At 35.1% G+C, this 14,306-nt stretch overlaps 2 protein-coding genes across 3 annotated transcripts; both read left to right on the top strand.

Annotated features, from left to right (window-relative positions):
* The first annotated feature begins 1,326 nt into the window (after positions 1-1,326).
* LOC143603469 (protein LONGIFOLIA 1-like) lies at positions 1,327-6,271 on the top strand. The gene is made up of 5 exons (XM_077080250.1): positions 1,327-1,689; positions 2,047-2,117; positions 2,900-4,465; positions 4,694-4,805; positions 5,342-6,271. Exons 1-5 carry the CDS (start codon positions 1,557-1,559, stop codon positions 6,085-6,087), a joined length of 2,628 nt encoding a protein of 875 aa, XP_076936365.1. The 5' UTR covers positions 1,327-1,556; the 3' UTR covers positions 6,088-6,271.
* A 2,386-nt stretch (positions 6,272-8,657) lies between these two features.
* LOC143603470 (nuclear transport factor 2-like) lies at positions 8,658-12,985 on the top strand. 2 transcript variants are annotated; one of them, XM_077080252.1, is made up of 8 exons: positions 8,658-8,729; positions 9,500-9,688; positions 9,771-10,074; positions 10,894-11,298; positions 11,612-11,733; positions 11,800-11,865; positions 12,315-12,378; positions 12,465-12,985. In XM_077080252.1, the coding sequence occupies exons 2-8, from the start codon at positions 9,500-9,502 to the stop codon at positions 12,710-12,712; spliced, it is 1,398 nt and encodes a 465-aa protein (XP_076936367.1). In that variant the 5' UTR covers positions 8,658-8,729; the 3' UTR covers positions 12,713-12,985. The 2 variants fall into 2 exon arrangements, with proteins under 2 accessions (XP_076936367.1, XP_076936366.1); XM_077080251.1 differs by having other exon boundaries at positions 10,876-11,298.
* The last annotated feature ends 1,321 nt before the right edge of the window (positions 12,986-14,306 follow it).

The following is a 14,306-nucleotide window of genomic DNA, read 5'->3' as shown; positions in this document are numbered from 1 at the left end:
AAATCAGTGTTGTCAATGATTAAAGGAGTTTTAGAGTAGTTAATGATAAAAATGACATGCCAGTGTATGATTGGTGGAACTATGTGTGCAGTAGTACCCTTCCCACCTTAGAACAACAATTACAACTACAAAACACTATGTCCAACTCATGATCAGTTGCTTATTCAATTTCTTTGATTACGTTAACACTTATTCGGAGGTTTAATTTACGGTTCTTGCTTTGCGTTTAACATGATTGATGTCCACTAACATTTGACTACAACCCTTAAATCTCTCTACAACATCCGTATAACTAGCTAAACTCTCCGATTTTAATAAATGATTGTTTATATAGAGGTGTGTGCCTAGTAATCTAGGGTATATCTTCAATAATTAGTTAATTAGTTATGGGCAACATTGTGCAAGGAGACAAACTTGGATGAAGATTCCAAGCAAAATCAAGTCCCGCATTACACATATGTTTTCCCCTTGACATGGAAGTTTACAGTTTTGATCTTTGATCTTGATTGGAGTGTCAATTGTCAAGTCTCTATAAGATCAGCTCAAAATTAATTGGATATACTAGTGATTTACATTTTTGAAGCTTCTAACCGTTTACATTTGGATCTTTAACTTAACAAGTTCTACAGACGTACAGTTTGAACTTTCGAGCACAATCTTTCGAACTTAACCGTTTACATTACTAGATGTTCTTTCGATTTACAATCTTGAATACTTGATTTAGAACTGACAAAATGATCTATCTTTTACTTATTGAGATGGGTTCGTTAAAATTTTTGAGTATATTATACTTATAGTGAATATAATAATTAACTTTTAAATCAGTCTTTACAGTTTGTTAGAAAATATTTTAAATTAAAATTTAAAGCGCTTCAAAGGCTCAAATGTTTTTCAAAATAAATATATTTGTATAGCCGTTGCATTTGATTCCACACTTAGCCTATTCATTTCCATCCGAAATTCAAGACCATACATCACCATTCTAAATCAGATGAACCCTTCACTAGAACGTCTAACCACCTGGGGTCCGCTCCGTGTGGTATAACCCTTGTCTACAAAAGCAATAAAGACCATTTAGAATGGGTGAGCGCCTAATGACAATTTTTTTACTTAAATTAAAAAAATAATTAAAACCCAGAAACATCTAAAGTAAGTAATATAAATTCGTAACTTTTACCTTTATATAATAAAAATGCATTCTTCTTTTTTTTACAATAAATCCAAATGTAACCTTAAAAACTTTGTTTTTAATATTACTGTGAAGCATCCCGTTGTCAGCCAATAGTATTGAATGCAGCAAACTCTTTTGACTTGTGTTTCTTTCTCTTTTTCTCTCTCAAACCCATCTGACACATCACATGTTCATGCAGACAAAACCAGACCCACATCATCCCTACTGCCCACATGGAACCATTAACAAACACCATTTCCTTGGATTATTTAATATTGTTTTCTTTAATTATCATCATGAATCAATCCACCATTCATTTCTCACCAATACCCACTTCTCAGTTTTTTAATTGCCTTTGAGTTCTAGGGTTGTGTTTTTGTCTCAAATGGCTGCAAAGATTTTGCATTCACTGACAAATGATAACCCTGATATGCAAAAACAAATAGGTGCCTTTCAACCGTTTGACCGCCACCATGGAAGGCGGCTCTCCGGTCACACTCCCAACAGCCTCCCTCCAGGTAGTTAACTCTTAATATTATCTAATTTCTTTGCATTCATAACATGTAGTAATCAAACAAAATTATAGTGGATTTCAAGTTGTCATTCCTATATTGTAACTAAAACTTTCTTTATAGTTTTGGTGGTTTAAAAAAGTTCATGTTTTTAGTTTTTACTTTTTACTAGTACAATTTTGTTGTTTTACCATAAATGTTGTGTCGTATATGGTAAAACAACAAAGTTGCATGATATGATTGTGTTGTATTGTAAATGGACGCGAATATCCCTCGCTAATAGAACAAACGAACTTTGATTGAACTCATTTCAGCGGCTTGTGGAACCTTAACCGTAATCTGACTTTACTTTATCTTGTGTAGGTAGTCAACATTTTGACTATTCAACGCCTGAACGCGAGTCAACTAGTTCATACCAAAGACCATACATTACGGTATGGAAAAACTTATCACAAAAAGTTTGAATACTCCAGTGTTATGCTAAACTTTTAAAATTTCATCAATAATTAATTGCCCGTAGTAAAACTGGCGAGTTGGATAACGGGTCAAAAAGGGCTTGGGTTGAAATTTGTTGTTTTTAGTACAGGTCCAAACCTGTTAGATCTGGTTGCGTTGACCTGCAAATTAGGGATGGGCAGCATGGGTCGGTTTGGGCTCAAACCCAAGTCTTTTGAAAACCGTTTTGTTTTGGCTTTTAGGTTTCATCTTTTTCGGTTTTCACAATGGGTTCGGTTTAGATTTTAATTAAATGGCCCGTGATGATTAAACTTTGTGTCAAAATGTTTTTGTTAATTAATGATTAGTTGAGTATTAAACAGTTGGTCTTCAAATTTTGAGGTACACCATTATTTATTCTTGTATTAAGTACTTAAAATTTAAAATAAAAATTATAATTCATATATTGACTAAAAAAGTTAGTTTCTTCTATTTTTAATAGTCCGGTTCGGTTTTTTGGTTTCTGTACATGCAAAACCAAAACCGAACTGTAAATTCGGTTTCAGAAAAACATAAAACCAAATAAGCGGTTTTCAGTTGGGCTTGGTTATGGGTCAGCTGTTTTTCTGTTTCATGCACACCCCGACTGCAAACATTTTTGGTCCGCATTGTCCATTTCTTATAATTTACCAATACATGAAATATGAACATATGATTATAAAAATACTGTTACAATAATCTGGTCGAATATTAACAATCTAATCGGTATTTGCTATTTTAGGAAAAATACTCAAACAACATTATACCAGACAAGAACCGAACATCAACCGAATCATCACGAGACTCGTTCTCATCAATGTCTCGTTCATCTTCATTCTCATCTTTGGACTGTAATATTAACAAAACAAGTCATCCAGAACCAGATCAAATTATGTTCCCAGAAACTCCTTCACGGGACTCCTCAACGCGCCAGTCTCGTCAAAGTGTTGACCTTCGAGATGTGGTCAAAGATTCAATGTACAGATATGTGGTTGACTATAATGAACCTAGAGAACTTTTAAGGTCTAAATCTTATCAGTTAAGAGACGGGTCGGTTTTATCGGTACCTAAAGATTGTCCTAGGTTGTCTTATGATGGCCGGGAAACAAACCGTTCAAGAAAAGTGAGTTTAAGAAGCCCGGAAGGTGATGATGCCATCTTTGCGGGCCGAGGCCCGATTCAGTCACGGTCACCTAGTGTTGTAGCCAAGTTAATGGGCTTGGAACCTTTGCCTGATTCTTCATCATCTGGCCTGAAAGAATCGGGCTTTCGGGCCCGTCAAAACGCAACCGACGTTTTCGGGCCAATTAAGAGGCATACATCTTCATCAGCCAATCAGAAGGAATCAGGTTTTCTGGCAAATAAAAATGCAACTGACGTTTTCGAGCCAATCAAAATGCATAAATCTTCATCAGCCCAACAGAAGGAATTGGGCTTTCGGGCCCGTCAAAATGCAACTGATGGTGTCAGGCCTCTCAAAACACATAACTATGATATGAAGCCCATACCAAAGTTTCCAATCGAGCCCGCACCATGGAAGCAACGGGCTGGTGTTGGGCCCGTTTATCAGGCTATGAAATCAACAACTGAACTACAAAGCCCGTTACTGTCTGTTTATAGTGAAGTTGATAAACGATTGAAGGATCTTGAATTTACAGAATCTGGAAAGGATCTTAGAGCTCTCAAACAGATATTAGAGGCCATGCAGTTGATAGAAACCCGGAAAGAACGAGCCCGGCCCGTTTCTGTTCAGAATGAACGGCTTTTAGACCGTCAAAACCGTGGGGGATCAAACAGTTTCAGGGCTTATGAATCGTCTGTTGTTATTATGAGGCCCACAAAGGTTGTTGAAAGATCGAGTGGGCCCGTTAATGAGTTCTCTATTGGTGACCGAAAGATTTTTAGAAATAATGTTGTTAAAAGTACACGTAAAGAGAACACGGTTGACCAAACTGAAGTCAAAGGTGGGGGAAGATATACAAGAACAACACCGGGTTTGACCAAAGAAAATGTTACATTTTCAGGAAAGAGGTCCGGATCAGTCAGCTCGAAAAAGCCCGAGTTAGAGAGGCGGTCTCAGCCGCCAACAGCGCCAGTGGATTCTGTTAAAGTTAGAAAGCGGTCAGTCAAACCGTGTTCAGAATCGAGTTCTTCTGGTAGAAAGTCAAACTATGGTCAACACCGGGAGATCAAAGGCGAGTCAAAGGAGTTGAGTTATAGAAAAAGTCAACAGTCTCATGAAGTGGTCAATGTTCCTGAATTTTCTGAAGGAACTGATAATATGCAGAGTCCTATCTCAACACAAGAGGTAGGTTCAATTAACTGACATGCAAAACGGGTTCGGTAATGGGTCAAAACAGGCTCGGGTCAAAGTGGGCTGGGTTGACTCACAAATACTTTCTGTATGTTATTAGTTTAAAATTGCTAATGTGACCCAAATCAAGCCATACTTAAGTAAACGGGTCAAAACTGACACCTTTAGTTACATTTATCAAATTTCAAATGTCTAATTACTTTTTAATTATCTTTTTTCTAGAAATCAACTTTACTTGACCCACAATATCCTAGTCCAGTTTCTGTTCTTGATGATGGAGTGTATGCAGATGGGTCGCCTTCACCCGTGAAACATAAGTTGAAGACACTGCAAGGTAAATAAAATCATCATTCTTTCGACCCGTTAAGAGTAAGACACATTGACCCGTTTTCTTTTAAACCAAATACTTCTATTACGCGTTAAGACTTTTAAACCAAATATATATATTTTTTTGAAAAAAATAATATACGCATTTAACCCATTTGTTATCCAATTTGATTTTTCTTTAATAAGTTGCATTCGTTAACTTTTCTAGAAAACTGAATACGCAACTTGTTTAATTTTTTTTCTTGACATTCCAGTGTAAATTTTGTTGTTAATGGAGTTGTATTTAAAATAGAGTATTTTTTTGGTATCATAAGCTATACGGGTAACAATAACATTACCTTGACAAACCGAATCGATTCCGACCAAAAAACTGGCACCAATATCGGTATTATTAGAACATGTACTGGTTTTCGTTTTTATGGTTTTTGCAGTTGTGTTTTTTTTTCTCGGTACCGAGCCGATTCCGACCGAATAACATCAGTACGGGCATCGGTATTATTGGAACCGCTATTGATAAAACTCACTCTGGTATTGAATTCACAGATGATGATCCGGATGATGTCATTCCCGACACAATATCGTCGGGTATTACATCTGAAATTAACCGCAAAAAGCTACAAGACATCGAGCATTTGGTTCAAAAACTCACAAGGCTCAATTCAGGCCACAATGAATCACACACGCATCGCATTGCATCTATATGTGAAAACACAAAACCCGATGACATGTATATTTCAGAGATTCTATTAGCTTCGGGGCTCCTACTTAGAGACCTCACAACTTTCCAGTTCCACTGTTCGGGCCACCCGATCAACCCTGAGTTGTTTTTTGTACTAGAACAAACGAAATTCAACAGTTCAACAAAACAAGTCAGAAGGGAAAAGACTCATAGGAAGCTTGTTTTTGATTCTGTTAATGAGATTCTTGAACGAAAGTTAGGCTTATCAGTACCTATTCAAAAGTCATTTAAAGTTGTAAAAAGGACGTTTAACGCACAAAAGCTTTTGAGGGATTTATGTTTGGAGGTAGAAGAGTTGCAACAAGTTAACGAGAAGAAAGAATATGCGAGTTTAGAAGAGGTAGATGATGAACTGAATAGTGTTCTGTGGGAGGAAATGTTGAACCATTTAGAAAGCTGGACCGATTATGATGGTGAAATACCGGTTATTACATTGGATGTTGAAAGATTAATCTTTAAAGATTTGGTCAGTGAAGTTGTTTTGGGTGAGGCTGTTGATGGTAGAAGAATTAAGCCTGGAAGACGTTGCAGACAGTTGTTTTCGAGGTAGTGTGAATTCGATCGGGTTCTTTTAGATACTTTGTTATCGATCGATTTCTACATGTTTAATTTCAGTTTTGTATGTAAAGGTGTAAGGTGTCTGTGTTACTCATGTAAAGGAAGTTAAAACATTTATGTACATGAATTCATAGGTTGATGTTATATTTTGATGGTTTTTGAAACCTTGCATTTAAGGTCAATTCACCACGGGGCAAAAGTTCATAAATCTAACGTTACATTTCAATAATATACAAGCTGTAGCTCAGCAAAACATTTCTTACATTTTCGGGTTGTATCTCGTCTTTTTTCTTGTATGTTGGGCTTCCTGCTTCTAGCAAGAAGCTTCCCTTTTTATTTTTAATATATTTGGCATTTTCAAAAAGAAAAAATTTAACAACAATCCATATATATGGTAGTTGGGCGAAGAAGTTAACTGAAAACACCTATATCCCTTGTGTAAAAATGCTTTTCATTTGGGTTTGATCTCTTTTCGTTCTTTCAAGTCAAACCCTGCTTGATTTGTCTAGTGTCTAAAGCTTGAGGTCATGCTACTCACGTAGAAAGGGAACACATGTATCCCTTGTGTAAAAATGCTCTTTATTTGGGTTTGGTCTCTTTTCATTCGTTCAAGTCAAACATTGTTTGATTTGTCTACTGTTTAAAGCCCGATGCTATGTACAAAATCAATTCTCTTATTATAATGGATAACATTGTTATGGATCGACCGTAAGTTGTGGCGAGTTTTAGTGTCTCTATGGAAGTTCCTACTACTCACTTCACCTCTGGCAAAAACACTTAATACTTGTAATACGTTCTTGAGATAATATGCATACAAACTCACTCTCAAGATTAAACCTCACAAGTAATTCATACATTTCAAATCTTTTCTCTATTAGTGATTCCTTTCAAAATAATAAGAGAGAAAAAAAAGGAAGTGATTTTTACCTTGATTAAAGAGATGCGATGATCACTACCAAGGTTAGTGACAAGTTGTAAAAAGTTATATTTATGGAGTTTAGAGAGAAGTTGATATCTTGGTCGAGAATCAAGTGTGAATGTAAGACGGAATTAATAGCATCTAGTCGAACCACTATAAATTTGTGTTGTTTGTGATGACACATTTCTATCATTTATCCAGTGGCGGAGCCATACTATCACCACCATGTTTGACCGAACCCGATCCTTTTTTTGGTTTTATATATAACCTATAATATTGAATTAACGAGTGAACTCATTCTTTTTCGGCGAGCGAACCCATTATCGTTTTAGAAAAGTATATTCAAACCCATTGATTATAAAAAGTTTAGTTAATAAACAAATAAAAACATCGGCCATCGACTCAGCAACCGATCAACAATTTTCTTTGTCGTTCGCCTCAAGGTTTCAACCAACCAATACATGTTGATCTATTGTTTGAGAAGTGTTTTTCTTCAATGAAGCATGTGAAGTCGGATTTGCATATTATTTAGGTGACGATTATATAAATGATGCTTGCATTTGTTGTATTGAGAATGAATTCTTTTTCAAAGCCGCGATCGAAGATATTTTTCAAATCATGAAAACTCGTAAGGAAAAATTATAATATGTAATATTTTTATATTTAATGAATTTGTATTTTATTGAATGTTAACAACATATTTTTGTTATAATAGTGATATTGCATTTTATCTATCTAACCGAATGATCAACCCAATCCGACCCGACCTATTCAAGCGCAAAAACTTTGACACGGAAAAAAAATCAAGCATCTTAAATTCCGAACCCATAGAAAAAAGTTTCTGGCTCCGCCATTGCATTTATCTATACTATTATCTTGCAAAATATTCCTTAAGTTGTACAAATGAATAAAAGTTTTTCTAAAATAAAAAATAACTCATTCTCCACTCATAGGTGCTAGAAGTTACAATCACAAATGGTGATGTCCATTTCTCTATCCGAATATGGAGAAGCCAATGGAATAGGTATATTTGGCAAAACACCTATCAACAATTTGTTAATAGACAACAAATAAAGAAAAATTAAATTTAAAATCTCTAAGACCGTGTGTAGTTAAAACGTCTCTCTTTTAGGCATTTTGCGTCATATGACATCCCCATCAGTAGTGGAGAGTTTTGCAAAAAGTGGTGTAGTGGATAAAACGTCACAACTCTCCTACAATAATTACATACATTCCCCTCTCCCCCCTCCCCTGTGTCATGATCGCGTTTTCTGGGAAACGCTTGGCTCAAAACGCCAAGCCAAAAAGGCGGGGGGGGGGGGTCGACGTTTTCACCCCAAAACGCCACAACTTGACATGACTACGGATGGTCTAAGCATCATCTAATATCATATAAGTACGTAAACCCACAATTATTAATTATTTATCAATTCTATTACCTGCTATTCCTTTCAAGTTAATTTTTTTTATTTTTTGTTATTCCTATGCATTCATCATAATGGTAATGTTTTACTAAGAAAGCAAATAAGTAAAGTATAGAGGGGTAAAGTGAAAGTTACTTGTTCCAAGTTCTAACAACAGAAGAAGCCTCCTCCTTTTCAGTAAACTAAAAAATTGATCTCCTTTTCATAAATAAATTCATTCCGAATCTTTGTTGTTTCTGTACATTCTCTGTTCGATCTCCATCAATAAACGCACCCATCAATTCCAACCAGGTAATAATAATAATAATAATAATAATTGTTTACTCCTTGATTCAAATCATTGATTAATTAGGGCTTCATCATTGTCGCTAAACCCTAGCAATTGTAATCAACACCTTCTGTTTATGGAAAATGGAGGCCTGCCTTTCAATACGCTGTTAATGAATTTTATATGTTTCCGACATTTATTGCTTATTTATTATTATTATTATTATTATTACTATTCACACAATAATCCCCAATTTTTATTCAGTGATTATTTACTATTATTATTATTATTATATTATATAATCACCACGGAGAATGTTCGTGTTTGTTCATTTAACTTTAATGGTTCAGAAACGTAAACAGGCATAATATAAAATAGATGAACCAACTAATTGAGCTAAAACCAGTTAAAAGTAACGTGAAGAACATGTGTTGGGCCTAAAAAGTTATTAAAACTAGACTAAAACAAACTTCAACGAATGTAAACGAACAAAAATAAACGAGTTTAAATGAATGAATGAGGCATGTGTTCATGTTCATTCAGCTAAATGAACTAAATTTTGTGTTGATGTTGGCTCGCTTATTAAATAAACGAACTTCCCACTGAACGGTGCACTTGAAGATCGGTTTGTTTACACGTCTAATTGGAACACCTAACAAAATTCGAGTGGCTTTAGTGGAACACTTGGTTATTATTGTGTGAAATTACCACTATCTTTTATAGTTTTTGTTATAAATGTTACAAGTATTACTTTTTATATATTTCTACAATTCATTGCTAATGTGTTTTACAGATGGCAATGCAAGCAGAAAATCCTGCAACTGTTCTTCCGAGTGCACAAGTTGTTGGCAATGCATTTGTAGAGGAATACTATCATATTCTTCATCAATCTCCCGAACTGGTTCATAAGTTTTATCAGGATTCAAGCATCTTAAGCAGACCAGATGCAAACGGTTTCATGAGTTCAGTAACAACTATGCAAGTGAGTTTCTTTTGTTGGCCCTAAGTAACTCATTATTATCTTATAATCCCATGGTTAAGTTGTAACAAAGCAGTTAAACCAGGCAATTGATGAGAAGATTCAGTCACTTGATTACAAGAACTGTAAAGCAGAGATTAAAACCGCTGATGCACATGATTCGCATCAGTCAGGGGTTATTGTTTTGGTGACCGGATGCTTAACGGGAAAAGATAATATTAAAAGGAAATTTGCTCAAACGTTCTTTCTTGCACCGCAAGAAAAGGGTTACTTTGTTCAAAATGATGTTTTTAGGTATGTTGAGGAAAGTGCACCACTTGAGAAAGTTGTTACGCCTGTTGAGAATATTGTAGACCGCGCGCCAGCAGATCGACCCATACAAAGTTCAGGTGTGTTCAAAATAAATACTTAGTGTCATATATGGTTACAAAACAATATTATTTCTAATAATGACTAACATTTGGATAAAATGATACGAGCTTTTATGCATCAAATACACTTTGGGTGACCTTTAAAGTTTAAATAGGTGAAATTTCCACCCCTACTAATAGGGGTGTGCACGAAACCTATATAACCAAAGCGTAACCAGGATTTGACACAGCCAAACTGAAATGACTGAACTCAGTCAGTAACTGACGGTTTCGTTTAACTTTCTGAAAACTGATTTTTTGGTTCGGTCTTGGTTTTGCTATTAAACATAAACTGAAAAAACCGATTTTGAGTAATTCATAAGAAATTAATAAATCTCAAAAGTATTAGGTTCAAATGTGTAATAATCAATTAATCATTAATTAATAAAATTTTTATGCCTAATGATTCAAGGCCAAATTCATTATTTTGAGCCATTTTTTTTGGCTAAAATGGTGAAACCTTAATATATGGAAACCGAACCGAGCCCATTGTGAAAACCGAAAACCGAACGGTTTTGAAAAACCTAAAAACCGAATTTTCGGTTTTTGGTTCGGTTTGAGCCCAACCGATCCAAATGAAATATTGACTATTTATCTAAAATGACTCGTATGTTAGTTAGATAAAGAAATATTTTGGGCTTAAATTTAAACTGTCAATTCGTTTGTGATGATTAACGGGTAAATAATTAACTAAAACATAGCATCCGAGAACAAAAAATATTATCATCTTGAAGGGAAATATAACATGTAAATACATACACATATTAATTATGTTTTCAGAAGTGACTTATGTTTCAGATAATAATCCCACAGACGAGACCACAACGCACTTGACAACCGAAGATGTCACTATCGGGCCCGAAGTTATTGACCCGGAGGATAAATCAGGGTCAGGGTCAAGTCTCGAGGAAGAAGTTGCGGATAAACCTGCTCCGGTTCAAGCAGGCCCAAACGAAACGGGCCCGATTCAGAAACCTGATTCATCTGCAACCCTAGAGGAGAAGAAATCATATGCTTCAATTGTCAGGGTAACCAAGATTACCGGGTCAACTGGTTCGGGCCATGGTCAAACGGGCAGCTTAAAATGGGCCCCAGCTAACACTGATCACCAGAAATCCAGGCCCGCTAAGCCTTCTCCAGAGCCTGAAACATTAGCCCCTGTGGTCGTTAATGGGCCTGAAACCAACAACATTCTTGACAATGGTAACGATAACACTTATACGTTCATTTAAAAATTAGATAAAATGATACACATGGTCCCTGTAAAGACTAATTGCGTCTTTTCAAATTTTAACAATTTTAAAAGACACAATTACCCTCACATGACATCACTTTTTGTTAAAAACTAATTGAGATTGACTGTGGTGACTACATTTGCAACCTTCTCTCACAAGTGTTTGGACTAAGTTTGCAATTTTTAAAATACGGGGACCAAATTTTCAATATGGTCAAACTACAGGGACCGTGTTTGAATTTATAAATGTAAGTACTAATAATGTTATTTCGGTGGATTTAGGTGAAGGTCACTCTATATATGTAAAGAATTTACCTATGAATGCAACTGCCACACAATTGGAGGAAGTATTCAAAAAGTTTGGGGCCATTAAAACTAATGGTATCCAAGTTAGAAGTAATAAGGTTTGTTTATGATACTGTCACATGTTTGATGCAATTTGTTTTTAAAATATGTTTTCTTATTTTCAGCATCAGGGATTTTGTTTTGGATTTGTGGAATTTGAGTCATTGGATTCCATGCATAGTGCTATCAAGGTATGACCCGTCTTATTATTTGGCCCGCTATTATAAGCAAACAGGTCTTATTATTTGGCCCGCTATTATAAACAAACGGGTCAAAATTTCTTCGGCCTTTTCGTTTTCTGAAACTGTTTGGTTTTCAGTTTTACCATTTGGTTTGGGCAATAAAATAACTGGCTCAGAATACTGAATTTGGGCTAAATCTTTTTGTTAATTAATGGACTAATTGATTATTTGCATTTGGATACATTTTTTATTAAATTCTTATAAGTTACTTAAACTTTAAAATAAGAAACACAAATCCATAAATTCAGCTAGGCTCGGTTTTAACTAAATGCAAAACCAAAAGTTCAGTTTTTACAAATACATAAAAGCAAACAATCAATTTTTGTTTGGATTCGGTTATTTTAGTTACGACTTACGAATTGGTTTTTTTCATTTTATGGTATCTATGAATTTTCCAGGCACCTTCTATCACAATTGGCAACCGCCAAGTGGCAGTTGAAGAAAAGAGAACTACCACACGCGGTAACCACAAGTCCTTTTTATTATTTTTGTATCCTATAATATTATTTATCAGGGCCATTCAAGCCTCTGTTAACTTGGTTTCGCAGTTGGCATTGGCGGTGGTACCGGTGGCGTTGGAAGAGGGCGGTACTCATCTGGAAGAGGCAGTGGTTTCAGGGGTCGTGGTGGTTATTATGGTGGCCGGAGTTTTGGTAGAAATGAGTTTAGATACCAAGGCGAGTATTCTAACCGGTCAAAGGGGCGGAACTCAGAGGTGTATCAACGAGTCGACCAGAACGATGGTGGCAGGTACTCTCATCAACCAAATAAAGACACCTATTCTTCTACACAGTAATCATAAGTAATGAGGATTGATGCATCTAATCAAAATTTTGACCATGATTTTAGATTTATTGTTTTGTTCGTTTTCAGTGAATTATTTATATATATATTTGAGATTTTTGTACTTTTTATAGACATTTGTTCTTTTTGGATCTTTAGAGAATTATAACCTTTGCTAAAGTGAAATTATTAGTTTTTGGGAGGGTTTCTTATTTTGACATAATAAAATGTGTAAAAATGATGATGTAAATATTATTTGATCATATACAGTTTTGTTAATTTGTATGCCAAGTATTAAAACAAATTGACAAGGTGTTGGCTAACAAGAAATGCTGAATGACATCCATGTAGTTAACTAATAAATCATCTACATAGCATTTGCATATGTGACAAGTGTGCGTTGCGTATCGTTGGTTGATTTTATGAGCACCTGTATTTTAAAATGATTTTATAAATACACGTGTTTTAAATAAATCAGTGGACTTTAATAGATCACAAATTCATGTAAAAATAACTTTAAGAGGGTGGCACAATGTTAAGCGTGTAAGGGGGTGTTTGGGATACCTTATTTTCATCAACTTATAATTTATAAACTTTTTGAAAAGTTAATAAAGTGCATAAGGTGTTTAGCGAACCATAAGACCTTATAGTCTAAGGTATGGATTCCTTTTTACTTCTCAATTTATATTGTCACGTCAGCGTCATATCATACCTCACTTCACACCACTCTTCCTTGTAATATCAAGGAAATGGTTCCCAATTTGCTTCTCCCTATCTTCAATTAAAATAATAATAATAATTATTATTATCGTTATATTAAAATAATAATTATAATTCCATTAAAACCCAACTCAATCCAAGCTGCACAGTGTCCTTTCCAATCCAAAAGTTAAAATTGTATTCAAAATCCAAGCTGCATAATATCCCCAAATCACAAATCTGCAAACCCTAAAATCAACCAAAAAAAACTATTGATTCCCTCTCAACAAGAGCCGAAACCGATCGAACTGTCAAACCCAGGTACTGAACGAAGATCGCAACCGTGTTTGCTTCAAATCTGTTGTAATCAGGCCATTGTTGGTGAGTTTGTTGATCATTATCTGGTTATTATTGTTAATTTTGGTCGAATGTGTTGAAAATAAAAGGGAGACTGGAAGATTTGAGAGGTGAAATGGTCGGCAAAAATCCCACAAATTTTTCACCGCTGGCGGCACCAAAATGATCGGGGTGGTGTTTGCCGGCGGTGCCGATGGCCAGCTAGGCAGTTTGGGCGGTAATGAAACCCACACCGTTCAGCCTTTTACACTTCTCTAATAGCATTCTCATCCAATGTAATGTAATATTATGGTGAGGAGTGTTTTTATAATTTAGAGAGTGATTTAGGGTGTTGTGAGTGAAAAATTTTTATATTTTAGAAAATGTAGTGATTTTTTTGAATATTTGAAAAGTTATTGTTCACCCATTATAATTTTTTAATATATTTTGAAAGTTGTTATGAGTGAGTGAGAGAAATGGTAATGATAAATGTATTAAAAAATATTATTTAATTGAAAAGTAGAGAGAAAATATAGTGAGTTTTAGTGTAATTTTGGATTTAGGGATATGAG

The sequence above is a fragment of the Bidens hawaiensis genome, unplaced genomic scaffold (assembly GCF_021521415.1).
Source record: "Bidens hawaiensis isolate Kalapana, Puna unplaced genomic scaffold, B.hawaiensis_p1.1 tig00062001_1, whole genome shotgun sequence".
Taxonomy (NCBI): domain Eukaryota; kingdom Viridiplantae; phylum Streptophyta; class Magnoliopsida; order Asterales; family Asteraceae; genus Bidens; species Bidens hawaiensis.
This window is presented reverse-complemented; position numbering and strand designations above follow the sequence as displayed.

Coding starts and splice junctions, on each gene's coding strand:
- LOC143603469 (XM_077080250.1), top strand. CDS start 1,557: ATGGCTGCAAAGATTTTGCATTCACTGACAAATGATAACCCTGATATG. Junction 2,118..2,899: donor ACCAAAGACCATACATTACG/GTATGGAAAAAC, acceptor TTGCTATTTTAG/GAAAAATACTCAAACAACAT. Junction 4,466..4,693: donor GTCCTATCTCAACACAAGAG/GTAGGTTCAATT, acceptor TCTTTTTTCTAG/AAATCAACTTTACTTGACCC.
- LOC143603470 (XM_077080251.1), top strand. CDS start 9,500: ATGGCAATGCAAGCAGAAAATCCTGCAACTGTTCTTCCGAGTGCACAA. Junction 9,689..9,770: donor GTTCAGTAACAACTATGCAA/GTGAGTTTCTTT, acceptor CAGTTAAACCAG/GCAATTGATGAGAAGATTCA. Junction 11,734..11,799: donor TCCAAGTTAGAAGTAATAAG/GTTTGTTTATGA, acceptor TCTTATTTTCAG/CATCAGGGATTTTGTTTTGG.